Raw genomic sequence first — 26661 nt, forward strand, 5'->3', positions numbered from 1 at the left:
TTAATTATACGACATTAAAAAATCTCATATTTGGTGATCAAATACCAGGTTCTGGCAAAAGCACAGGGTGGAGTCCCTGGTCCTTTGTTCTCTGCTGCGTGACACGCCATTCTGATCCTCTGTTTCTTTGTAACTAGAATAGAATCATCATTGTGGGGAGAATGTGGGGGAATTGATCGGTGTGGATGGGAGACATCAAAAAACATAAGTCAGTGAAGGGCACTTTACGAATTCATGCAATTATCATCTTTAGTGGCAATAACAACATGTTATTTTAGTCTCTCTCCTTGGCCATTTCAGGGGAAAATTGATTAAAACCTTTGAGTGCTGCTTTAGAAATTATTTTTGGGGTGGAACAAAAAAATAAAAAGTGCTTAGGAAACAGTTACCTAATAAGATTAGCTCACTGTTTAATCCTGACAGAACCAATTCTTCGTGCATTATGGAAACATTTTTTAGAGTAAACAGGGAAAGCCTCAGGTGACAAGAGCTGTGATTCTGCAGTGACCTGAGTGTCTTTCGTTTTGCTTTTACCCTGGCACTGGAGCACTTGACTACGTAATTCTATGTAATTTACATGTCTGAGTTTTTTTAAGTATATTTTCTTTCAAGAATGCACTTCATTCAATCTTTCTGTGGGTAGGGTATCAGAATTCAGAGGCTCTGGCTGACTAATCTCACTGAATTTCTGTGCAGGATTTAAGGAGCTGCTTCCCTCCCTTTTTCTGAGCCGGGGATGCTAGCCTCTTGGGGAGTTTCTCCTTATTTATTTATTTATTTATTGGCTGCGTTGGGTCTTCGCTGCTGCGCGGGGGCTTTTCTCTCCAGTTGCAGCGATTGGGCGCTACTCTTTGTTGCCATGCGCCGGCTTCTCACTGCGGTGACTTCTCTTGTTGCGGAGCACAGGCTCTAGGCGCGCGGGCTCAGTAGTTGTGGCCCGCAGGCTCTAGAGCACAGGCTCAGTAGTTGTGGTGCATGGGCTTAGTTGCTCCACGGCATGTGGGATCTTCCCGGACCAGCGATAGAACCCATGTCCCCTGCATTGGCAGGCGGATTCTTAACCACTGCGCCACCAGGGAAGTCCTGGGAGTTTCTTATTCTGACAGAGCTTGTCACTTCCTGTCAAAGGGGAACAGCAGGTGCAAACTGGGCCCCTCACCTGGTGGCTATTGGCCTGATTGATGAGTCATCCCCACACAACTGCTGGGGCCATGGGTCCTGGCTGCTCACGTGGACTTACTCTTTGAACCCCATCTAATGGAAATGAGGGCAAACAGAGACAATGCTTCCTCATGGGTCCAGTTCATGGACCTTGGGGGACAGTATTGACCCACCAACTGGACCATCTCCAAGGGCCCCTCCAGCTCAAAAACCCCATGAATTCTACCACCCTTGGTGCTTGCTTCCAAGGTCTCAGGTAGACTTCCCAGGACCCAGGGCTGCACATCTGGGCCCCAGAATCATGGGGGGTGGGGAGCCAGTTGAGGAAGCAGAACGGAAGTCAGCCCCCCTGGTTGTTCCTGTGATGACAGGCCCTTTGTAGCTCCATCCCCACGTTAGAGGTGTTTATTAGGCTGAGCCTCTGCCCCTTGAGGTGAGTGTGAGATCTGTCGCTCTCCAGAGCCCTCATTTAAGCACAGAAGCCACACACCAGGCATTGAACAAACAGTTCTCTATTTTTACAGGCTGACTTGACCTAGTCCAAAGGCCAAGGCCTCCTGAGGATTTGACACTAATCCTGTTGGATATTTCTCATACCTCCCTTATGCCTCATCTGGTGTTGTTCCTTTCTGGACTGAATAGGTTCTGTTTCTTCCTCATTACAAGTTTCTGCCTGTGTGAAGTTTTAGAAAGCTTCAGGACACATTCCATTTTTGAGTGGCCGAAGCCACAGAAAGTTAATATTTGGAACGGTAGGAGAGGAAGCGCTACAGGCAGAAACCTGGGTTTGATTAAAAATAAAAAAAACAAAACAAAACAGAATTGTTGAGAATCCACCCTGACTGGAATGAAAGGAGAAAAGCAATTCCTTTCTCCTAAGGTGTCGGGAGGCTCTTGATAGGGGTAAAGGCCTCTTAGCGCCAGAGAATCGCTTGGCGGTGTTGGACATGAGGTTCGTGCGTTGGATCTGGGTTAGGCAGGATGGGCAATTACAGTGAAGTATTTAAAGTGAAGGAGGAGAGTGGGACAAACAGTTGGGTCAAAAGAGGGTACGTAGCCTGTCTCCCATCCTCCCAACAGGCTGCACAGCCAGCTGGGGAGGACACAGGCTGCTCAGGGTGTTAGCTGACAGACTTGCTAATTAAACACCTAAAGGCAACAGTGCTTTGCCAATAGTGATGGCTATGCCAACGTTATCAGCTGCAAACTGGCTGCCAGGAGCATCCTAATTAAAAATAAACAGTTCTGGGGGTGGCTGAGAGAGTGGGATGGGGATTCTGCCCAGGTTTCTCGGGACTTCTAGGATTGCTCCTAGGGGAAAGTCACACCCAGTTCGCCTTTGGGTCCTTTTCTCAAAGGAGCCTCTGTCTCATCACAAGGTGGTGTGATGTGTGCTTCATGAACTCCTAGGTGCTGGGGTGACAAGCAAACAAACAAAGCCTCTAGGAGCAGATTGCCTGGTGACTTCAGCCCTGGGGAGGAAAGGTTGCCTGGGGGGATAATGATTTCTGCTGGGTCTCTAAATTGAGGGGACAGCTAAAGCCCAAAGCCTCTTCTAAAAGAGGTTAGAATTTCATCAGAAAGTGAGTCTGGTCACATGAGGATTTCTGGCACCGTGTGCATGGCAGGCTGGACACCCGCCTGCCAGAATTGAGCGAGTGGATCGTATTGGCTTCAGCGGAGGGGGAAAGTCCCAGCCTGGCGGGGGAGAAGGAGCCGCTCAGTCCCCTGCGGCCCGCGGGCTGGAGCAGCGCAGCACAGCTGCTGCAGCGGGGCTGGAGCTCTCGCGCCTCAAGCCCCCTCTCCTTTAACCCTAAACAAAGTGTGTGGTCCAGGGACTGAAGACTGAAAGATGCCTAAGGAATGCAATGCTTTCCACGCCCTCTCGGCCGCTCTGTGCTGCTTCTATCACCGCAAGTCTTTCCTTGGAGTAAAGGTAGGTATGAGATAAGGTACATCTAAAATTCTTTGGGGGGCCTTGAAAGCACTAGAGAAGTTTGCAGCCCGCTGGCTGTAAAAACAGAGGCGCTGACTTTGACGTATGGATCTTCATAAGCCCCTAGCGGTGTGTCTCCTCTGGAAGCAGAATCGGGCCACACAGAAGGGAGCTCCTTGTCTGTGCTTTAGGATGAAGCTCTGTTTTTCAAGAGACTTTCAGTTTCCTTGGGCTGAAATTTTATACCAAGGTAGCTCAATACTATTTTTCTTTTCCCTCTCTCTCTCTCTCTCTTTCTCTCTCTCTCTCTCTCTCTCTCTCTCTCCCCTTGTTTGTAATGAAGGCTGAGCCCCTCTCTCCACTTACCCTGCTGCTGCATTATGTCAGTAATGTATATAAGTACAAAAACCACCAAATATCTCCTTTCAAATTGCAGTCACGTTCCAAAACGTTTCCGTATTCAGAACTGTCTTTTTTTTTTTTTTAATTTAAAGAATGCTCCCATTCTTAACCTTTGTTACAAGGCATCAGTACCAAAGGTAATATGTCAATACACTATTTATTTTGATGAAAATATTCAAAGAACCTCATTTGACTAATTCAAGACGAAGCCTCTGTTCTGTTGCCCACCTGTGACAACAACTAAGAATTCCGTTTAGTATAGGCTGTCACTGATCTGGGGGCTTGTCTGCCTTGGAAAAATCCTGTCGGCCCCAGCATGACTAAGGACCTCATTTATTCATGGGAAATAAGAATCAGAAAGATCTCAAGGAATTCTTCCCACCCTGACAGCAGAGCTCCCTCTCCTAAGGGACTGACTTATTCGGTGCCATTGAAAAAGCTACAACAGGAAAATTTCATAGGAAATCCTGTTACAGGGAGAAAGAGCCCTTTGTAGAAAAATAGACAGTGAATGTGAAGAGGAGAGGCTTCTTCTAATTTTACTGCCCTTTCGGAGTGTTCAGAATAGCTTTCTAACCATTCAGCCAAGTTCATTTTTGTCTCTTTGTCAAGGAATTTGGAGGAGAGTGAGTAATCATAGGTTAAAAGTGTTTCCTCCCTGATTTAAGAGCCCCTTTCTATCCTGGAGCCCAGTGGGGTGACGTGAGGACCATGTGGTTTCTGGCCTAAATATGGATCGTTCTAGAGTGGGGCCGATGAAGTCATGCCATTAACAGTATTTTAAAGCTGTGGGAGATAGACGGGGAGGTCCCGAAGGGAATCACACACTGCAGGGACTGACAGTAGATTTACACTCTAATAGAAGTCCTCCCATAAGCCAACTTCTGCTAATTCAGAAAAGTGCAACTCACCATTTGGTATCTGAGGAAACAGCCCATAAATATCTGGGTCTGAGTGATGAGATTCTGTTTGGAGACCACTGCGCCTCTGCAGTTATTTTCTCCAGGGCCTGCACGGAAAGGCCACAGTAATACGGGGGGTTGGTCTGAACTAACCGTCCTTCGGCCTCCCTACCACGGCCACTCTTGGTGGTTGACTGTAGGTGGAAACAACCTCCTTCCCACCTGGGCTTCTATCCCACCCTAGTATGTTGCATCTTCATAGCACAGAGAGAGGACCTGCCCTGCTCACTCACCAGAACCTGAAGCCTTCCGACCCAGCTCAGGCTTTCCCTCCGACTCTTGGGATGTGTTTCCCTGTCTTGTTTTGCTTAGTTACCTGGGAAAGAAAACATACCTGTGCTCAAATCCCTCCTCCTGCCAGTGTTGCCCCAGTGATAAAGCTGCATCACTTTATTGACTCCCACTTTAATTAGGGGTTTCAGGTCTTGCTGCTCATAATTAGTTTCCGTTGCAATTAGAGTTTCAAAATTAAATTGGAATTGATTGCCTGATAGCAAAGCGGAAATAAAGCTCCAATTCTTGACCATGGAAGCTACTTCCCTTGGCATGAATTTCTCATACCAAAAATAACACTGTGGTAGCCATGGTAACTTTCCATTTGGTCTAATCCATATCATCTCTGGAGAAAGTACAATGTTATTAATAGTGTTTGTTGTATGGGAAGAAAACTAAAAATATAAAAGCTCCTTCATTACATAGGGGACCAATCACACAGGCGCTTTCAGGGAATAAGATCTCATTTGCAGAGATTCTGCAGAAGTTAGTATGTGTTTAAGGGCCTTGTGTGGACTTGAATACAAAGGCCCTGGAAAAGAATTAATTGGGAGGCCAAGAATGGAGAGGAGGTCAAGGATCTGCAGTCATTGCTGGTCCTCCCAAGTTGAGGCCATGTCAAGGGTCATGACTTTAACATCCCAGAAGGGTTCACACAAGGCACTCATTTCACAAAAGACCTCTGGATCTCGAGTAAGAAAAGGAAAGGACATTTTGCTTACACCCAATGGAAAAGAGTCTGTCATGAAGATATTCCAGATCCACGACATTAGTGGAGCACATTCAAGTTTGAAAATCCCTGAATGGCGAATATCGTAGCCTTTCCGTGTGTAAGAACTTTGTTAGGTGGCGGCGGAGGGAGGGGGTGATTTAATGACAGCTGAGGCAGGTTCCTGCCTTTGAAGGACTTCCCATAAGACCATTAGTCCATAGTGTCATTTCATTACATTTGCAAAAGGCTTTCCAATGTCTGAGTTCCTTCACAAGTTGTCTCCCTGGGGTCTCAAGACAAGCTGAATCAGGCAGGACAGTAGTTTACCCCTTTCCACAGAGGAGAAGCCGAGGCTCAGAGAAGCTCCCTGCTCCAGAATCATTTTGTGGGGAGCCAGGAGTAGAAATCAGATTTTGTGGCCTCAAGCCAAGTGTCCTTTCTCCGATACCATCGTAAGACCAGTGAACATTGACAAGATGATTTTGTCCCTACTAATACTTCAGTTAACAATTCAGTTGGGAAAGCATAGTGCGAACCTCAGCTTTCAGGAAAGACTTCAGGGAGGACGCAGAACTGGTTTTCATAGACTAGGTCGCCTTCCTGCAGCAGTGGCAGGGCCACCTTCCGGTTCCTAGAGAACTGCAGAAGGAATTTAGGAGAAGCACAATAGATCCCATTTCTGGAACTGGCCATGGGGACAAACGCCCACTTCTCTGGCCCCTCGAGTCCCTGATTCTCCTTGTGTGTGGGCAGGGGAACCGGAGCTGAAACTTGCTGCCTTATCAGTGTCTACTCCTGATGAAGGTGGGTGTGATTGTGTCAGGAAACTTCAGGGGAACCAAAGAGACTGGAGTTACCTTGCAAGTGCAGAATAGCCACCTTTCTGAAAGAACACCAACAAGGAGGCTGAAGTAGTGAGTTGGTGGATAAATGAATCAGTAAGTCTTGGCTAACCAGTCACTAAGTCCAGCGGCACTGGTCTTGTCAACGAGAAGTCGTTGTTATAGGGCAGTGGATTTTAAGCATATACGTTCTCGTACGGAGGTGTGACTGTCTTTGTAGCCACAAAGTGCCCTATAGTGGGAAGAGCTTATATCGTGCGGTTGCTATTGTTGTGTTTTGTTTTGCTTTAAATCATTTCCCTTGCCCCTGGAAAAAGTATTTGGAGCCTCTCTGAATGCACATTATAGCCTGAGGTGTCTCATCTGCCCATCCCTGGAGGGTTGGGTCCTCAAATCTTGTTTTCATTGGAAACTACCTTTCTGTGTTGGAGTGTCATGTAATAGAGTGAAAGTCCTGCTCATTTTCCCTGTGGCCCATCCTTTGTCTGTCTGCTGTTGTGACAGCTTGGTTACTGGTGATACACCCTGGTGTTGACAGTGGCTTAAGTTGCCTTTGTCATGGGGCTGATGCATCTCCAGCACAAGCTGCGCAAGGTGTAAAAAGCCACTGGGGAAATGTCTTTCGAAGTGACTCAGCCCCTCCTTGTGGCAGTTAGTAGTTGCTCACTTATTTCTCCTGCTCTCCAAAAAAAAAAAATAGGCCTAGCACAACTTTTTAAAAGAAACCTAAATGCATTCCATTGGCATCTGGGGGCCACGGGGATCTGGTTTCAGCATCAGGGGAAGGACGTGCCTGACAGGGTCTGGATCCCAGTGCCCCCTTCACCACAGACCCCGGAGCTTGGATCCTGGCCAAGACCTTGTTTTTGTTGGAGAGACGTGGGTGGGAAGCAGAAACGAGACTGGGATCCTGGGAAAATTCTGTTAGCGGGTCAGCACCTCCAGGACCGCAGAGAGATGGAGCTGTGCCAGACACTGGAAAGGATGCTGGTGAGTCGTCGGGGTGCGTGCGCCACAACGGTCGTCACGCACCCACGTGTGAGACGGCAGCGGTACGCGGAGGACCCTGACCTCTGTCGCTGGGTTTAAAGATGCCTTCAGAGACAGAGCTGAGGCCTTTTACCTGATGCACTTTTTGGACGTCCCCAGGGCAGCAGAGGAGACTCAGGCTGTCCTGGTCGGGGAGAGGAGGAGAGGAGTGCCTGCTGGGGTTGGACATCTCTGCAGCATCTCTGTCCTCATCTGGATTTTCAGTGCATGTCCATAGCCCCGGGAGCTACTATTGGAATCTGGCTCTGGCCACGAGAATGTCATGGCCTATTTTTCTATCTTATGAAAGGGCTATGATCAGTCTCTTAGTTTGTATGGAGAACTCTCCCCAGTGTCCACTCTAATACGTGTGTGCTTTTACAAAAGCAGGTATACAGAGAGAACCAACAAGCTAGAATCCTAGATTCTTTAATTGTAGTAAGATGGGATTTGAGGGATCAACGAGCCAATCTCCCACTCAGAAATCATCTACTCATTCCCCGCTCCCACCCCAACCCCCATGCCCAGCATGTGTATCAAGGGCCTCTGGGTGCTGGGGAGACAGAGTGAAAGTTTTTTGTCCTAAAGGAGCAATTCCGTATCCGGCTGGGGAGATGGGCATGCAGGCAGCTCTCTCCGAGGTACCACGGAGAGGTTCCACGTGGTGGTGCAAAGGCAGGGAGAATACACAGCACAATGCGAGGTGCTGGGCAGAGGTATTAACCCAGTTCTGGGTCAGGGAACTTCCCCGGGCAGGTAACACTGGGCAACTCCTAAAGGAGCCGTAGGTAGAAGAGGCCCTGGGGAGAAAAAGGGCGTCGCACACGGGACTTCAGGCTGAAGTTGAGGAGCGGAAGGAGATGAGATCAGAGAGGCGGTCGGCTCACAGATGGTGCAGGGCAGCGGGGAGCCAGCACACAGTTTGGATGGGAGTGGGGGAGGGCTTGGGGTCGGCCTCTTGTGTGCAGGATGAGCTTGAGGAGCGTCACCAGCGTCTCCCCTAACTCATGCCAACGTCCTTGAAGCCTCCTGTCCGCTCTGCTTGTCCTCGTTCAGCTCATTCATATTTTCCTCTCTTCTCTTTAAGCCTGTTTTTAACACTCATAATAAGATCCTGTTTCTTACTCCACAGCAACAGTTCAGACCATCAGGCCCGATACTTTTCCATTCCCACCCCTGCCCCCACAAGCTACAGCTCTACCTGTGTCCGTATCCATGACCCTCTCTTCCTTCCTGCAGCCTCTGAGGATGAAATGTCCCTCTCCCTGACCAAGGCCAGCCCTGCCACCTGTGCCTATGACCATCCTCCTCCCCAAAGACTCCTCAGGCACTTTCAGGTTGTCCCTCTCTACCAGCACTTTCCTCTTAGCTTAGACATGCTTCATTCAGTCTTCCCCATTCTAAAAATAATCATTATATCCATGTCTTCCTTCCTGGCCCTGGCTTCCTCCATCCCCAAAGCTGGTTAACATTAGTCTCTGCTTCCTCACTTCCCATTGGCCACTCAGCCCCCTTGACCTGATCAGCGACCTGTCCTCACAGAGTCCTGTGGCTGCCGTCCAATTCTGATGCTATTAGAACTCTCTGCTGCACTTGGCACTGTTGGCCATCCTTTCCTGGAAGTCTCCTCTCAACCTCTAGGACACTGAACTCTATTTGTTTCTCCTAGATCCTTCCCGACCCATCCTGCTGTGTTGTTATAGACTGAATGTTTGTGTCCCCCCAAAATTCATGTTGAAATCCTAACCTCGAGTGCGATGATGTTAGCAGGTAGGCCCTTTGGGAGGTGATTAGGTCATGAGGGTGGAGCCCTGGTGAATGGAATTAGTGCCCTTATAAAGGGGATCCCAGAAAGCTCTCTTATCCCTTCTACCATGTGAGGACATGGCAAGAACATGGCCATCTCTAAACTAGAAAGCAAGCTCTCAGTAGACACTGAATCTGCCGGTGCCTTGATCTTAGACTTCCCAGCCTCCAGAAACTGTGAGAAATAAATGTTTGTTGTTTAAGCCACCCAGTCTATCATATCTTTCTTACAGGAGCTTAAATGGACTAAGACACCTGTCTTCAGCTTCTCTTTCTAGCCTGCCTCTTAAAAAAGCCAGTGTCTTCTAGCCCTCTTCTCATATTCCCCCTATAACCCATCTCTTAGGTGACATTTGAGACAGCATACCCCCTCTACACTGAGGATTCTCAAGCCCTTCTCTGCAGCACCTGGATCCCATGGCCTGGTGAGTCACTCCATCCGGATGGCCCACAGGTACCTCAGGCTCTACATCTTCTTCCATAAACTTGCTCCCCGCTCATGCTTCTGTACTGGAAGTTGATGGCTCAGTCATCTTCCAGGAGCTCCCATGTCTTTTCCCCCTATTCATCTTCCATGTCTAATCAATTATAGGTCTTCATGATTTTACTCCTAAACTCTTCTCTCATCCACCCCTTCCTCCTGTTCCTCCCACCAGTGCTGTACTACTTCAGGCCTCATTATCTATTACTGCTTAAAATTCTAAAGTAACTTCCTAACTGGTCACCTGGCCCTAAATCTTCATAGGAGGTCATTTCATTACCCTTCTTTTTGACATTTCTAGAGATGGGAGGTGTACTGTACCCTAAAGGCAATACATTCCCACGTTTGAAAACTCTAAATTGCTAGAAAGTTCCTCCTAGTATTGAGTCAAAATCTGTGCCTTGCAATATCCACCTTATTCTTCAGTTAAATGGGTATAATAACCCTTCAGATACATGTCTTTCCCCTCCATATTATGACCATGTCTATTTGAGGCCAAATTAGTTGGTATGAGTAGACACCTAGGAATAAGACAGGAGGGAGTCTGGATTCATTTCTCTAGGGAGTTGAACCAAGAATATGTGACCTGCCATCTTGGGACGAGAACATCCCAAACCTTCATATATGTCAACACAGCCCTCATGTTCCCCAGGTCTTTCCTGTAAACATGTCTGGTTCTTTATATACTTTGGGAGACTTGGCTTCTAGTTTTCAGGCAATCCTTTACTGCATAAGTCTGAGCAAGTCACGAAAATTCAGGGCCTTGGTCATGTTTTCTCTTGTGAGATATAAATATTCTTGCTACTTATTTAATTCCAGAGACATCATATGATTCATGAGATCTGAGTTGTGTTGTATTAGGTATCTTGTCCCTCTAAGTCCAGCTGCTGTTTCCCTGATCCTGTCCATGACATCTCGCATGGTGTTAGTGTGTTTTTAAAAAAAACTTGTTAGATGAGTTATGTGAGTGTCAAGAACTTTGAACTCCTCTGGGAGAAATATATACCTTTAAAGTGGCATGTGTGTGAGGTGTATATTGGAAGCAGTGAAGTCGATGCTTGGCCAAAACCCATTTTGTGATGAGTCATTTAGTTTTACTGAAAATCTACTCCGTACTTAGCTCTGATATATAATGCACTTTCTGAGACAGTTGTTAGTCATGTACTATTTTGCAAAGAGAGAATTTGGAAAGTCATTTATTCCACCCACACACTGAAAGGCTTTCTGAATCTTTGGATTTTCCTCCACGTGTTTGGCATATCTCGTTTTTCCTTCCAATTACATCTCCTAGTGTCTTTCAATCACAATGCATTTTGTTTATTCAGTAATGCCTCATGCATTTGAGGTGAATTAAGGAAAGGATAGAATTTGGGTTTTGGGTGGTTTTTTTGGTTTTTTGGTTTTTGGAAAGGGTAGTATTTGAATTAAGTTGATTTTTATTTTCTGATATTCTTACTGAAGAGCAAATAAGGCATCCATTTTGGTGAACAGCTGTGTTCGAAATCACTCATAATTTGAATTAAGGTGTTGAATTAACAAGCTTGAATTACCAATGGTAAAGATCTCTGGTTTGGCTCTCTTTGTGTTCTGAACTTTGGTCAGCTGGTCTTCAAACCCTTATCCTGGGTCTGCCTTAGCCAGGGCAGTCTCTGTTTTTTCATTCGCCGTAGATGTTAACAAAACACTACTCTTACTGAATGGAATCTCACTGCCAGACGGAGCGATTAATATTTCACTTGTGTTGTCTTATTTAGCTTGTGTGTGTGAGAGAGAGAGGTATTATCGGAAGTCACTTGAGGACACGGTTAAAGGGAGCAAAGCAGTTTAGAGGAGGTTTTCATCCGTCGAACTGGTACTTGGCTTTTATTTGAAGCCCTTCATTTCACTGAACCAATAAAGGATTAAGTGCAACCAGTGACCTTCAGCCTTCATCGTAAGTGTGGCACATCCAACTTCTCACTGGGAAGAATCAGAATACAGGGCTGCCTCATGGGGGTGATTTGGATGTCTGCTCCAGGAAATCATCACCTACATTTGATCTACAGGGGAGGGTACCTGCCATAGCTTTCAGCAGGGCAGGATGTTAACAAATGGCTTGTTGAAAATCTTATCGTGTTTCAGTTATCTATTACCAGAGAAAGGTGAGACCCCCTTGGAGTTGAGCACTGAGTGAGCCCCTGGGTAATGCTTTGTCAAAAGGGTAAGAAACATGATGGACAAACCCACTGGGGCCAGGGGAGGGGGGAGGGGAGGAGCGCTTATGGTGTAATGAGTGCATTCAGCAAGTTCTTTCACGTGTGAGTAACCTTTGTGAAGGAAAAACGCTATTCTTGGTGTTGGATGTGCTACATTCTGTCACACTTAGAATTCTTCCTGCGGTTTTCAGACCGAAATCAGTCTCCTTCAGTGAAAAATAATTTTCAGTCCCTTGGTGTTTCATCAAAATAAAATTGAACTTCAAAAGCAGTAGCTTCATGATCTAGCAGGATGGGAGGGTGTGGGGAAGATCTTGCCCAGAGAATGATGGTGGATGAAAGGCAACAGGAGTTTAACATCAAAGGGAGCCGTGGGTCCCAATCAGAATGATTCTAATGTAATTAGTTTGGAATGGAGGATTAAGTTACTTCTGCCTGCTTAGAGAGTACGCTGCTTTAAGGCTCCAGTCTGCACAAATTAAAATTAGTCTTTTTTCATTTACACATATGGAAAGCAGAATTTTAATGCGAATTTCACAGAACCTTGATAAGCACGGAGTTCCACAGATATCCTCTTCATGTTTCTTATTCATGGTTTCTGAGCCTCTTTTGATAAGCATTTGATAAGGTTTGATAATGAATAAAATGAAATCTCTTGGACTTGGGCTCTCTGGGGGGTTTTATGGTATTTTCCTATCTGTGCTAGTGTCTGACGGCTCCTGTATCATCATTTGTCTGTGAAAAGGAAAATCACACAAAGTAAAAAAATGAAGCATCTTAATTTAACAGCAAATTGCAAATCAGTTTTTAATGGCACTGGAGTGAGAATCTGATGTAAAGTGTGGTAAATTACTCAGTTTTAATTATAAAATGGTAAAATGGCATCAAAACCCATCTGCAGAATCTTTGCTGAAGATGAGATTCTTTCTAGGATTTTGAAAAGAGAAATTTATATCTTCAAGGAACTTAAACATTAGCATGAAATTACTTGAAGTATTTCAGAATGCTAAAACTTATTGAGATTTTATGAAATCTCTTTGCTACTGAGTCCTTTCTCAGAAGGAGCCAAAGGCCCTCACTGACCTCAAATAAGACAAACACTGAGAACTTCAGCAAAACAACTTGTGATTTATTACTGTACATTCCCTTCAGATGTCTTGTCTCCTCAAAGAGGCTCTGTAGCCCACGTCAGGCCATGGAGCGTTTCTTACTCATGTCTGCATCTCCCCTCAGGTCTAGCCTAGGAGGCCGAGCGGCACGGCAGGCACTTGGTAAGTCCTTGAGTTTAATCAAAGGCACAGTGTTCCCGTGACTATCAAGCTCTTGATTTAAAACTGACTACCTGGGACTTCCCTCGTGGTCCAGTGGTTAAGCATCTGCCTTCCAATGCAGGGGACATGGGTTCGATCCCTGGTCGGGGAACTTAAGAACCCACACGCCGCGGGGCAGCTAAGTCCGGGCACCGTAACCACTGAGCCTGCGTGCTCTGGAGCCCGCGAGCCACAGCGAAAGATCCTGCGTGCCGCAACTGAGACCGGACACAGCCAAAAACTTAATTAAAAAAAAAAAAAACTAACTACCTGATTGTTTCTGCAGAACTTTGGCCAACAGGGTGAAGTATTGTGTAGGTTAGGAAGCTGCCTCCAAAGACTGCGTCACTGAGCTTTAATCTCAGGATTGAAAGGAGCAGGCTCAGAGGCAAGGGGCCCAAGTGAGAGCAGAGGTCCCCATTTGTCAAGAGCCCAACACCTAACAGGCAGAGAGCCTCGGGGACAGCTCAGGGCCTTTCCCTGCTAGCCCACAGAGGACCTTGTGTGAATTAGAATTAGGCACCCTTTCCTCAAGACACTCTATTGCCATCTGCCAGGCAGCTGTTGTACACAAATTTTCAATGGCTGTTTACGAAGGGCGCCTCCTTAGATATAATGTCCCTATGTTGTATACATCCCGGAGCCAATGGCCAGGCCACTGTGTGGCCACCCACTGCGCTGGGCCGGGCTGAAATGCCCAACTGCCCATGCCACCATTTGCTTTTGTCTACCAAATATGAGATATAAAATTTGAATTTGACATTTTTTCTCTTTGGACTTCTAGTTACAAAATTAATTCTTTACTTAGGTAAAGACTTTGACTTTAATCACAGGTATTAGCATGAGAAACTATATTTGTCTAGCCTAGCACCCCAGTGGGAAAAGTTGGATTAGTAAATTCAAGGCTTTCTTCACTTATCTTTGGATTGTAATAAAATATTTTTAGGCAAGCCATAAAGCCAGCGAGTGTCAGTCAAAGGTGACGCAGAACCCGTATACAAATAGTTTCATTTCAAGGCCTTAGGATTGCCACAAATGCCATCCCCTTTCATTCTATTCTACCTCAGATTAAAACAGTTGAAGGTTTGTACTAGAAATTGTTGGGCCTGAAACTGGTGGAGAAGTGGATTTTTGTTTTTCAGCCTGTGGTCAGGGTTAAGAGTGTCAGAAGTAATTGGGATTTATTCATTCTGTGGCTTCGTGATCAATTTATGCAGGTTTTCAACGGTAAAAATACCACTTGGATCTCTGAAAGCCCTTGATATACTTTGGAATTTGGTCATAAACTGGTTCACTGCTTAAAATTCTGCACAAGGCAGTGTTTCAAAGGGTCTCAAATCTCCAAAGAATCTCATTTTTAGGCGGTTTTCTTGTAAGGCAACCCTAGATGCTAAAGAGGCTTGGTGAGGCTGCAGAATACTCCTGTAATGGTGATCAGAAGTGTGCTTTTTCCAGGGTGGAGGAGCTCCACTTCTTCATGTGTTTACAGCATTTGTTAGGGTTCGAGATGGCACAGCTGTCACATCATCGCATGTCTTGCTGGAGTTCAGTGGATCTGAGATGAGGGTCTTTCTGCACTCTGGCATTGCCCTGGCCACCTGGGGACAGTTCACAGCGGACTCAGAGGGGTTTCCCATCGGCTCATCAGAGGACATGATCTTTGCTGAGACATTAGACCAATTTTACATGCAGTCGGACTTACAATTTTGTTTGTGATCATAATTTCTGGATGAGATTTATGGAAAAACATGACCTGTGGAGTTGTTTAGTACAACCCGATGAGTGGCCTGGACTTTTGTGGACCTCTCCCTCCGTTGAGTAAAGCGGTTCAGGACAGAAGAGAGAAGCTTTTGTTTGAGAGCCTGATAGCTTTCTGGGTGTTGTGGCCCGACACTCTGAACTAGGACAGAATAGCCCAGAAGCTTGCTCCCTCCCACCCTCCCTCCCTCTTCACTCTCTCCGCTCCCCACCCTCTCCCTTCCTCTTTTCATGCACACATTCCCATCCTCCTTTTTTTATTTCAAGCAAGTTAATTCCCAACCTTGGTCATAGAATGAATGACTAGAAAATCATCCCAACCTTAAAAATTCAACAAAAAAACATATTGATGACTAAGCCTCCAAGGCCCTGAAGGACACATCATCTCTGTACCAGGACGTCTCAGCCCTCGTGCAAAACACACAACTTTCTTACACTCTCATGCTGCCACTCTGTCCTGTGTGCTGTGGACGTGTGGCCAGCTGGAGTAACCGCGTGTGCATGTTAGTACTGAGAAGCATGCCGCCGAGGGAAAGTGCCTTCTTACAGGTGCTCAGCGTCACCCTGCACAGAAGGAACCATTTAGTGCTACTCAAGACCCCCGCAACTGCTGACTTGGAACTGAAATAAACAGAATAAACATACCTACGCCTAAGTAGAAATTGGTAGTTCCAACTTCTAGCTTTTTTACTCCATCAGAACTATTGATAAATTCTCAAAGACCAAATATCTCTGAAACCTTCTGATGGGTTGTATAATTCGTTTTTAAAAAAAAACTCTTTAGTGAAGTAACTTTCTATTTTTTAGCTAAGAAGCATCTTCAGAGGGTTCAAATTCTACGTTGTCCCACATGAGCACCTACCGTGTGCCAGGCACTGTGCCAGTTCCTTTTTTTTTTAATTCCAGGTGCATCAGGTCAGGTAGTCCTGTGAAGTGGGCACTATTACTCCCAGGTGCAGACAGACACAAGTTAAGAGAAGTCTGGAAAGGTGGTCAGGGTCACCTGTTCTTTTTTTTTTTCCTTCCTGTTGTATTGAGGTATAACTGACATACAGAACTGTTAAATTTAAAGTGTACAGCATAACGATTTGACTTACATACGTCATGAAATGATCACAGTAAGTTTAGTGAACATCCATCCTCTCCTGTAGATAGAAAATTAGAGAAATAGAAAAAATATATTGTTTTCCTTGTGATGAGAACTCTAGGATTTACTCTCTTAACAACTTTCATATGTAACGTGCAGTAGAGTTAAGTATATTGATCATGTTGTACGTTACATCCCTAGGACTTATTTAGCTTATTACTGGAAGTTTGTGCCTTTTGACTCCTTCATCCAATTCCCACCGACCCCCCACCTCTGGTAACCACAAATCTGATCTCTTTTTCTATGAGTTTGTTTGTTTTTGAAGTATAGTTGACCTACAACACTATGTTAATTCCTGTTATGTAACATAGTGATTTGATACTTCTATACATTCATAATGATTACCATAAGTTTGGTTACCATCTGTCACCATACAAAGATATTACATAATTATTGACTATATTCCCCACACTGTACATTTCATCCCCTGACTCATTTATTTTGCAGCTGAAGTTTGTACCTCTTAATCTTCCTCACCTATTTCTCTCATCCCGCAGCCCCACTCCCTTCTGGCAACCACCTGTTTGTTCTCTGTATCTGTGAGTCCATTTCTGTTTTGTTGTTTGTTCCTTGTTTTGTTTTTTAGATTCTACATATAAGTGAAATCATACTGTATTTGTCTTTTTCTGTCTGACTTATTTCACTTAGCATGATACCCCCTCTAGGTCCATCCATGTTGTGTCAAATGGCAAGATTTCATTCTTTTTTATGGCTGAGTAATATTCCATTGTGTATATATGCCAGATCTTTTTTATCCATTCATCTATTGATGGGCACTTAGGTTGCTTCCATATCTTGACTGTTGTAAATAATACTGCTGTGAACATAGTAGTGCATATATTTTTTCTAATCAGTGTTTTTGTTTTCTTCAGATAAATACCCAGGAGTGGAATTGCTAGATCACATGGTAGTTCTATTTTAAATTTTTTGAGGAATCTCCATACTGTTTTCCACAGCGTCTGCACTCATTTACATTTCCACCAACAGTGCGTGAGAATTCCCTTTTCTTCACATCCTCACCAACACTTATTATTTGTTGTCTTTTTAATGATAGCCATTCTGACAGGTATGAGGTGACAGCTCATTGTGGTTTTTTTTCTTTTTTTTTTTTGCTCATTGTGGTTTTGATTTGCATTTCCCTTTTGATTTGTGATGTTGAGCATCTTTTCATGTACCTGTTGGCCATCTGTATATCTTCTTCGGAAAAATGTTTATCTAGATCCTCTGCCCATTTTAAAAAATCAGGTTGTTTGGTCTTTTGCTCTTGAGTTGTATGAATTCTCTGTATATTTTGGATATTAACCCCTTATCAGATATATCGTTTGCAAATATCGTCTCTTCAGTAGGCAGCCTTTTCATTTTGTTGATGGTTTCCATCATTGTGCAAAGCCTTGTAGTTTGATGTAGTCCCATTTGTTTATTTTTGCTTTTGTTTCCCTTGCCTGAGGAGACATATCCAAAAATATATTACGAAGACCGATGTCAAGGAATGTACTGCCTATGTTTTCTTCTAGAAGTTTTATGGTTTCAGGTCTCACATGTAAGTCTTTAATCCATTTGAGTTTATTTTTGTATGTGGCATGAGAAAGTAGTCCGGTTTGATTCTTTTGCATGTAGCTATCCAATTTTCCCAGCACCATTTATTGAAGACGTTGTCTTTCCTCCATTGTATAGTCTTGCTTCTTGGTCATAGATTAATTGCCCACACAAGTGTAGGTTCATTTCTGGGCTCTCTATTCTGTTCCATTGACCTATGACTCTGTTTTTTGTCACCTGTTCTTGACCAACCTCCAAACTCTTTCTTTTTCTCCCCACCCCGTGGCAAGGAAGCCGCCACACGGAGGGTGAAATGGCAAAGCTTGGCTCCAGTCAGTCAGTGTTTACTGGACACCAGCTGCGTGCCAGCCACCAGGCTCTGGGAGCCCAAAGCAAGTAAGCCATGGCCTCTGCCCTCGAGGAGCTCATGCCTGGCAGACTGCATTGCCTCCACTGTGTAGGGTGTGTTAGTGGATTCCCTGCCCCCTTTGATAAAATCAAACTAACTCAGTGTGGCCTTCAAGGCCCTGCCTGCCTCATCCAACTCCCCTCTGGCCTCTCCCCATCCCCCAGCCTGGGCTCCAGCCAGGCTGCACAGTGGCACCTGCAGGTGGGTCACTGTCTCTGGACCATGAGAGAAGGCATGGAGGAGGGACGTAAGGGACTGTGTGTTCATGAAGCCGTGGAAGGTCCTGTGACCAGGGCCCTGTGTCAGTGTGCCTCAGAAAGGGAGCTCAGGGCCAGATGGAGAAGGGCATTGCCTGCTTTTGGGTTTTATGTGTAGGATACTGTGAGCCCTTTGGAACATGTGGACCCTTTAAATAAAGTCCAAAAAACTTTAATGCCCCAAATCTGCTGACTCATGGACCCCACTCATGGACCCACTGCATAATGGCAGTACCCTTGCCCATCTCCCCCATCCATCAAGCCTCTGCCACTTATTTCTGGGGACCCACAAAGATGCCTCACGTAGGCATCCACAGCCTTCTCGTGACCTGGGCCTCCTAGCAAATTCAGACCTGGATCCCTGTATGAGGTGTCAGTATATAGCAAGAATGGTGCATCAGCTCACTGGGCTGCAAGGAATGTAACGTGTTCAAAGCTCAGGGATCTGGGAGGAGAGGGCGATGGGGATCTGTGTCCCTTATGGACCAGGTCTGAGCCCTGGGAGAGTGAAAACCAGACATAATAAGCCAATCCATTTTGGGGGAGGAGGGGCTAGAAGAGACTCTGGATCTCACGTCAGCCCTAGCTGGGGCACCCCTTGACTAAAGTCTCTGAGGATATGATACTCTGTGGCTTTGTAGGTGGTGGGTTGTAGCACTAGACATGGGGGTAGGGAAATTGTCAGGAGGCTATTGTGAAAGTTCAGGGAGAACAGGACATGATAACCTCCACGGGGATTAGAATGGGCCTTGGTGAGAGGTATAATCAGGAATTTCTTGATCAGTGGAAGCCAATTCTGAGGGTTCTAGTTTGAGTAATGAGGGCAGTGGAGGTGCCAATGACTGGGAAAGGAGGAGAAGAGCAGGCTTTGCAGAAAAGGTGAGTTCCGTTTATCCATATTGGCATCTGAGCTCTGAAGTGGATTCTGGTAAATATCCCTACCACAGCAGCAACCCTAACGGCTGGAGAGGGAGATTTGGGCATCATCAGCACATTTCAAAGGACTCTGAACTGGCCTTGTGCCGCCTACCCCAGCCCCATCCAGTCCCTTCTGCTCACCGCAGCCAGACTGATCCGTCCAGAAGCATCTTTCTTTTGTACCTGTTGCCTTCCCGGGCAGAAAGTGTCAATGGCCCTCACCGTCTGGAGTGTGAAGGTCTCACCTCTCAGGCTACAGTGCCCCTCTGTCTGATCTGTCTGATCCCTGTCTTCCTGGCTCAGGACTTCTCTGGTCACAAGTGACAGGAGTCCAGCACAAACTAACTGAGGTATCAGGGGAGTCTGCCAGTTAACATAATCAGCGGGGGTTAGGGATGTGTGTGCCACTGGGACCCTTCCATCTCCTGCTCCTCTTCCCTTTGCACAATGATTTCATTCTCTCAGCCCAATCTGGTCCACATAAGGTGAAGCAACCTCCATTCTTCCAGTCTCATGACGTTTTCACAAGCAGGTAGGGTGTCCTTCACTCAGTTCCCTTAGAAAGATCCCAGGAAGAACTTTGGTTAGGCCAGCTTGGGTCAGGGACTTAGCCAGGTCAGCCAGCAATGTCCAGGGAGGTAAGTTTGAACCACGTACTTAGAGAAAAGATGGAGCTCTCCTGGGGAGAGAAAAGGGGTGCTTGGGGTGTTAGGGGGAGAGGCTCCGCCTGCTCTAGCCCTCTCCTCCCCAAACAGCACCTTTATCTGACCAGGCCCAGCTGCTCTTAGCTCAAATGCCCAAAGCACCCTTACTGTTCTCAAGTTTTATCCTCAAGAGCCAACCCTGATACCCCGTTTTCTCCTTCCTACCCCCCCCCCACCCCATATGGGGCCTTTTTGACACGGGAAAACCAAAGGATAAAGAGGGGGCGTAACTTGCCCAGGCTAAGGAGCTGGAGGGGCAGGGATGAGATCCCAGCATTCTGTCTCCAGAGCTCAGGGATGTGTTAAACTATTCCCTGTGTGGGCTTCTAGGAGAATGTGCCCTCCTGAGGGTAGGGACCCAGCCTGTTGTCGCCCGCCAGCAGCCTGAGGGTTGGCAAACTGCTTGGTCACCATTGTTGTTGGGCCCAAGATGGCGCCTCCGCAGTCTTTTCCTTTCCATCCACAGCTCCCAGCCTGGGGATGTGGTCTTTCCTGGTGATTTGCACAATTTAAAATTCTGTGGGAACTGGGAAGCTTTCCTTCCAGGCAGGGAGAGAATAAAATATTAGTTATAATGCAGATGCCATCTTTTCCTAATCCTCTCAGCGGCCTCCCACAGCGGCTCTGGGGCTTTCCCCCGATGGTGGCGAGCACACGTCCCTCATCCCCCGGACTCAGGAACACAAACCTCCTGAGACTCTGGGTCCCATTGTTGTGCCTGATTTGAAATGCAGGATCGCACATCACACAGCCGTTGCAAGAGGAGACCCTGAGCTCCATTCCTCCCTGGGCTGGAACAGCTTTTGCTTCCTCAGAGAACTGTTGAAATGTGGGTTTCCTTGTTAATCGAGGTTCCCAGCACGTCGGTGGAGCTGGCTCTGTGCCTCCAGAATGTGTTTTCCAACCATCTCCTGGGCTCCGGCTATTCCAGCCTGTCAAGACCAGACTTGCCTGCGGTGTGGGGCTCCAGAGATGTTCATTCCAGATTAGAGTGATTTTCGGAGGCGGCCTCAGCAAGCTAGGACTGGTCCTGGCCGTGTAACCGGACCAGAGGGCCTGGGGCAGGTGGCCAGCGAGGTTTCTGAGGAGGATTGAGGTAGCCAGTGGGCACTTAAACAAGTACCAGGCTGCTTTCCTTAACTGCTTTCCTCCCACATACTGACCCACCCACCATGCCTGTGCATCAGACCTTAAACACCTCAAACGTAAACTGTTCATTTTATTTAACCAGGTGAGTAGCATTCTGACATAGGCCTATAAAAACAGTTAACAGTTCGTGCTGTCTGTGTGCCACGGTATGTTATAAGCGCTTTACAGATATTGATCCATTTCATCCCTATTAACCTCTCGTCATATGTTATTATCCCCATTTTGCAGACCAGGAGCTCTACAGAGAGGTAAAGTCACTTGCCCAGAGCCACACAGCTGGTGAGTGGCACAGTGGCCTGTGGATGGAGGGGGAAGGCTGGCCTGAGCTCTTAAACACTGTGCTATAACATCCGTTGACATCAGGGTTATGAAAATGCTGGCAGTAGGAAAGTAGTAGTAGCTAGACTCAGATTTCCATGAAAAGCAGCAATGATAGTAATTTATGAATTTTCTGGCTAAACTTCAATTCGGTTGGACAGTTGTGGGCCTCATCCATCCCGTTTGCTGTAGTTATCCGTTTACCTACCTCTCGTCTCAGACCCCAGAGCTAATGACTGGGACCGGAAGAAGTTTTAGAGGTGGAGCCATGTGAGTGGGTAACCCTGACACAGTAGTTACTAAGCCCTGCCTCCATCCCTCCCTCCCTTTCTTCTTTCCTTTCTTTCCTGCTCAAGGTATACTTATTGCTTAATTTACGTACATAGCACATTTTCTTACATCTCCTCCCCACCCCCCAAAAAAAAGGACTGCTCTCAAATCTCTGATGGATCAGACTCAGGCAAGACTTGGAGTAGAAGATACGTGTCCAGCCTGCATCTTTCTCTTATGGTGGCTGCGGGTGGATTTGGTCCCTGGAATGAACCTGGCAAGACTCGTGGCAGAATGTTCTTGATCCAAAGCCTAGCAGCTTCCCTTCCTCCGGAGGTTGTGCCCCAGCTGCTGTGTGTGGTGGAGCTCAGGATGGCCAGGGCCCGTGCTGGTGCAGTGAAACCCTATTCCATCTCTGGCCTCCCCTCGCTGCCACCTCCTCTCCTCAAGATAAGAGGCTCGAGAAACAAAGAATCAGACTTATCTTCCAGGAATGAAGTTCAAATTTAGGGGCAAATAGTTAGAGAATTTGAGCTTGAAGAAAAAGTTGTGTTACTATAAGGTGGTCATTGGTAACATTTATAGCATTTGTTTGAGAGATCGATTATTTGTAATTATTTTCTTGCTTTCTCTGGCAGTTGAAGAACATAAGGTCCAAAGGTCAGTGAGTACTGCACTTCCATTCAGTGTAAACTACTTTCTTATATGGTCACCCCTCGCCAACCACGGGGTTGACAGCCCATCAAAGTACCTACCTACAGTGGCAAAATCAGAGTCAGCAAGGTCAAGATGTCATAAAATAGGCACCAGGGAAAAATAAAAGTTGCGTTAATATATGTGATTAAAACAATGAGTGAAAGTTCTAGAAGGCCTCCTCCCCCAAATAACCACTATTTTAATCATGAGAGTGACCGTATGTGGGTGACTTTTGAATTGCCTCTTCAGTTGTTTGGGAGACATTGCCCACATCATCTGTAGATGCAGAAGCTCCCAGAGGCCCCCTTGGCTCCTTTTAATGCAGTAGAACCAGCCCTCACTGGCTTGAAATGAAGAGCCCTTTGCAATTCTTGCTTTCTCTGGCTCTGGCTCCCTCCCTTCCTTCCACCCACTCCCCCTCCACCCCCTCCCTCTTCATCTCCCTCCCTTTCCCTTCTCCTCTTCCCCGTTTAAAATACAAGTCTGGACAACTGTGTAACCTCCTAACTTTTCACAAATTATGCAAGAGCTTAAGGGCATATTTTCTGAAGTCCGGTCTTCTGTCCCAGATTATTTGAGAGAGTCAGTGTTACGTATCTTTTCTCTCTTCTCTAGGTACTTCCCTAGAGTGCCCCAGCTCCCGAGTCTGCAGGGGGAGAGAACAGTAATTGTGGACTTTCCTCTAAGGAGTTAGGACAGAAGTAACGAGAACTGATTTTTTATTTTTGGTAACAAGTGCAAAACAATATTATCTCAAAACCTGAAGTAAAAGATTGCCCCATATAAAATGCTACAAAAGACCTTTGATGTTTATGAGATGCTGAGAAAGAGAGCGGGGGTGGGGGAATGGGACGTGGCCTGGGTGTTGGCTATCAGGGAGCGAGGAGAGTACGGGGATAGCTTTCGGGGTCTGGGCGGACACAGTTTCAGTGGAGGGTTACACAGAGGATAGGACCTGCTGGTTGCTGCATTTTCAGAGCTCAGACCAAGAAGAAGTGGACCCAGGACTCAGCACAAGGGATTTAGGCTAGGTGTACAGACTGTCAGGGTGGCTAAAGAGAGGCCAGGGTCACAGAATCGGTTAGGATTTAGCTCAGCTGCCAGTGACAGGAACACCCAAAATAACAGGCTTAAAAAAGCTAGGAGATCACATGGAAGACCTGGAGGCCGGCACTCCAGGGCTGGGGTGTTGGCCTCACCGTTGTGAGGGACCTGGGCTCGTTCAGGCCTTCTGCTCCCCTATCCCTATGGTTTGGCCTCTTCCTCATTATCCAGGATGGTTTTGCAGCTCCAGCCATCACATCTCAGCTTGGAAGTCCCACCAACATGGCAGTTTACCCTTCCTTGGCCAAAACTTAGCCATGTGGCCACATCTCCCTATAAGAGAGAAAGACTGAGGAATGTCAGTCATCCTTTAGCTGTGTGGCAACACACCCGGTTAAACCAGGGCTTCAAATAATTTGAGAGGAAACAGGAGAGCCTCCATAACTAAGAAAAGTCATAGACATTGGGTTATTTGTTCATTCAGTGAGTACGGAGTAACCATTGTGTTCAGGCATTGCTCGAAGGCAGCAGGGAAGAAGGCAGATGGGCTTCTGATCTCGTGAAGCTTATTATCTAGCAGGAGGCAAGACAGACAATAAACGAATAGCAAATGCGGCCTGGTTGACAATCTACATTCTGTACTCAAGTCTTCCCAACGAGCTGTCTTCAGATGTACCTGTACATAATTAATGATCGAAGCCGAGAGTGTCAAACATCAGTGCTAATGCCTGCGGGCGCCGTGGGCAGCCAACATCAGTATCTCTTTGATAGGTATTCAGCTCCTCCGTCAAACACTCTGTGAGAAGAGTGGTGGGGAAGAGGAGGAGGGAGGAGAAGTCAATCATTAGTAAGCCAGAGCCCCACCTTGAAAACAGCCCGGGGGTCATGCTGTGGCCAGTGCCCTCGTGGGCTGAGGATGAGAATCCAGCTGTAAAATCCCAGGTCTTTTTCTTCTTCTTCTTGAGTGGAGGAGGTTTGGGGGGCTCTTTCCTTGCTAAGGTGCAGGGCAGTGTGATGAGGATAGTTTTGTGATTCCTACAGGCCTTTGAGGCCAAGCTGGGGAAGTTGAGAAAACACCAAGGACACAGCCTTTTCCTGCTCATATGACCTTCAGCCACAGTCCCTGAGCCTGGTTTTGCCGGGAACCAGGAAGGTGTCCAAGTTCAGTTCACATGTTGTAAGTGGGCGTGGGTTCTAAATTAAACCCGGAACAAGTGCTGCCCACCCAGAACTCCTGTCCCGGCCGCTGTGCAGTGACCTAGATTCAGTGATTCTCAAACTACTTGAGGTGAAGAGCCAGTTCTTTGTTTTGATTTAAGTTTCCTTTTCCAATCTGTCATAAAAAATGAAATATCAGAAAAATGAAATTAAAATCACATACAAAATACAAACTCAGACTTCTGTTAGTAGATTCAAGAGACATTACTCTGTCCAATTGCTCTAAACGTTTCTAAAGGCAAACTCGATCCTGAACTGGAGTTTGCCAGGAGCAAAGAATTCAGAGCCATCACGACAGCCCAGGGACTGCGCTTTGGGCAGCACTGTCCTGCAGGCCTGGGACCACGGGCCGGCTGGGACTCTGTCCTTCCCAGCTCTGTGTTAGGACAGCTCTGAAGGAGAATGAGGAAGCGCGCTGGGTGGCCTGGCGCATCTCTCCCTGGCGCCCCCTGCCCTGCTCCCCACGTTTTCGGCTGCTACCCGAGTAGACTGATAAAAGGAGCGGCTTGGCCGATTCTCCTATCATAGTCCCCGAGTGCAGGTGAAAATTTTACTACACGCTCTCTGCAGCCAGAGAAATGAAAGTTCACAGCTAACTGTAATCATTATCCAGCCTCCTCTACCTGACCGGGGCTTTGGGCATATACTGGTTTGATTAGCAAAGCAGCCGACCGCAAGGCCGGCGTCTCCAGCCGGCTGGCCTGGGCTCGCCGGCCCCAGCAGGCTGGAAGGTCACTGGTGACCCTGTGTTGCAGTTCTCCAAGGAGAGGCACGTCATGGACAGGACCCCGGAGAGGCTGAAGAAGGAGCTGGAGGAGGAGCTGCTGCTGAGCAGCGAGGACTTGCGCAGCCACGCCTGGTACCACGGCCGCATCCCCCGACAGGTACCCGCCCCCGCGCAGGGTCACGCGCCCAAGGCCACCAGGAGCGAGCCCCGGTTCAGCCAGCGCGCACTACTACAGGGTGGCCTGTGGCGACTTAACGTAGGCCCGTCTCTAAGGAGACCTTGGGAAGAGCTAAGGTCAGGAATCCAAAGTACGTTTCCCTGTGGCCGCTGGTGAGTGGATGAAGGGAGAGCAGGTGTTCTGTGGTTCTGTAAACAAGGCGCAGGCAGGAGGCAGCAGCGCAGGGTGGTACCTAAGGGAATATGAGGCTGGGCTGTGGTTCAGCTAATTGAACTCTTGGCCGGCTGCCTGCAGCCTCATACCCTGTGGAGCCTGCTTCCTTCTCAAGGCAGTGGTTTAATTTCAGGTGAAGAGAGGGTATCATCAGGGCGGGTGACCCAGAGCAACAAGGCCGCCTATGCCCTAGTGGGGCCGGCACTTATTCACTCTCCATCCCTCCCGTCCCCGGCCCCTGGCCCGGGGGTGGGAAAGAAGAGGAATTATACCAGCGACCACAGACTCATGGCCAGAATGTACTTTGTGTGATTGTCCTTTGGGTCATAGCCGTGAATGATGTTTCTGTATTTAATAGTATAGAAATTGAAAAATAGAATAAGTGCAGAATTGAGGCATAGAGTTTCCCTTGGGTTTTTATTGTAACCTGATCTGACCAGTCACGCAGGACAACGTGACAGGAAAGGGGTGGCCGAGGGTGAGGGAAGGGCATCATGTCGTGACCGGTTTTTTTTTAATATAGCAGCTTTCTCAGCATCATCAAAGAAATAATCCTGATTCTAGCTTTGTTTTTTTTTTCTTCTTTTGGTGTAAAATCGATTGTAGAAAATAGAGTAAAAAGAAGAAAATTAAACTCTTGCCTGTAATTCTCCCTTCTGGAGATAACCACTATGAACATTTCGATATAAATCCTGCCAGACTTTTCCAAATCAAGTATGAGCTCATGCTGCATAGAACTTTGCAGCCCACTTTCTTCCCTTAGTGATATATCCTGGGAATTTTCTCCTGCTCTGAAATGTTCTTCTACACCAGTCTCCACTGTCTGTGTCCACTGTTTGCTTTCTCCATTCTGTATTGGACACTCTCCCCAACATCCTTGAAGATAACTACTGTTCATGACTATCATTATTTCCTCAGGCTCAATTCCAAGAAATGGAATTTCTGTGTGGAAACATTTTTAAGGCTAAGATGCAATTTTAAGGTAACCATGGTAGCATACTATTCTAAGC

At 46.8% G+C, this 26661-nt stretch overlaps 2 protein-coding genes across 5 annotated transcripts in view; one reads left to right on the top strand and one right to left on the bottom strand.

The window, feature by feature from the left end:
- BCAR3 (BCAR3 adaptor protein, NSP family member) overlaps positions 1 to 26661 on the top strand; it is a 203324-nt gene that overhangs the window by 148740 nt on the left and 27923 nt on the right. For 3 of the 4 annotated variants that reach the window (XM_082476960.1, XM_082476959.1, XM_082476962.1), the window contains one exon: positions 25289 to 25417. In XM_082476960.1, the coding sequence (XP_082333086.1) occupies positions 25289 to 25417 (129 nt within the window). Of the gene's footprint in view, positions 1 to 2629; positions 3098 to 25288; positions 25418 to 26661 lie in introns of those variants that run through there. The other variant, XM_082476961.1, reaches the window with a different exon arrangement.
- LOC309668399 (uncharacterized protein) lies at positions 17133 to 25279 on the bottom strand. The gene is made up of 2 exons (XM_082478154.1): positions 24541 to 25279; positions 17133 to 23648 (listed from the first exon to the last, which is right to left on the bottom strand). Exon 2 carries the CDS (start codon positions 21078 to 21080, stop codon positions 20130 to 20132), a length of 951 nt encoding a protein of 316 aa, XP_082334280.1. The 5' UTR covers positions 21081 to 23648; positions 24541 to 25279; the 3' UTR covers positions 17133 to 20129.

Source organism: Balaenoptera physalus, assembly GCF_965194825.1.
Source record: "Balaenoptera physalus genome assembly, chromosome: 1".
In the NCBI taxonomy this organism is placed as follows: Eukaryota; Metazoa; Chordata; class Mammalia; order Artiodactyla; family Balaenopteridae; genus Balaenoptera; species Balaenoptera physalus.

What these genes read in the sequence shown, in the direction of transcription:
- LOC309668399 (XM_082478154.1), bottom strand. Translation starts at nt 21,080, where the DNA reads ATGCTACTCACCTGGTTAAATAAAATGAACAGTTTACGTTTGAGGTGT.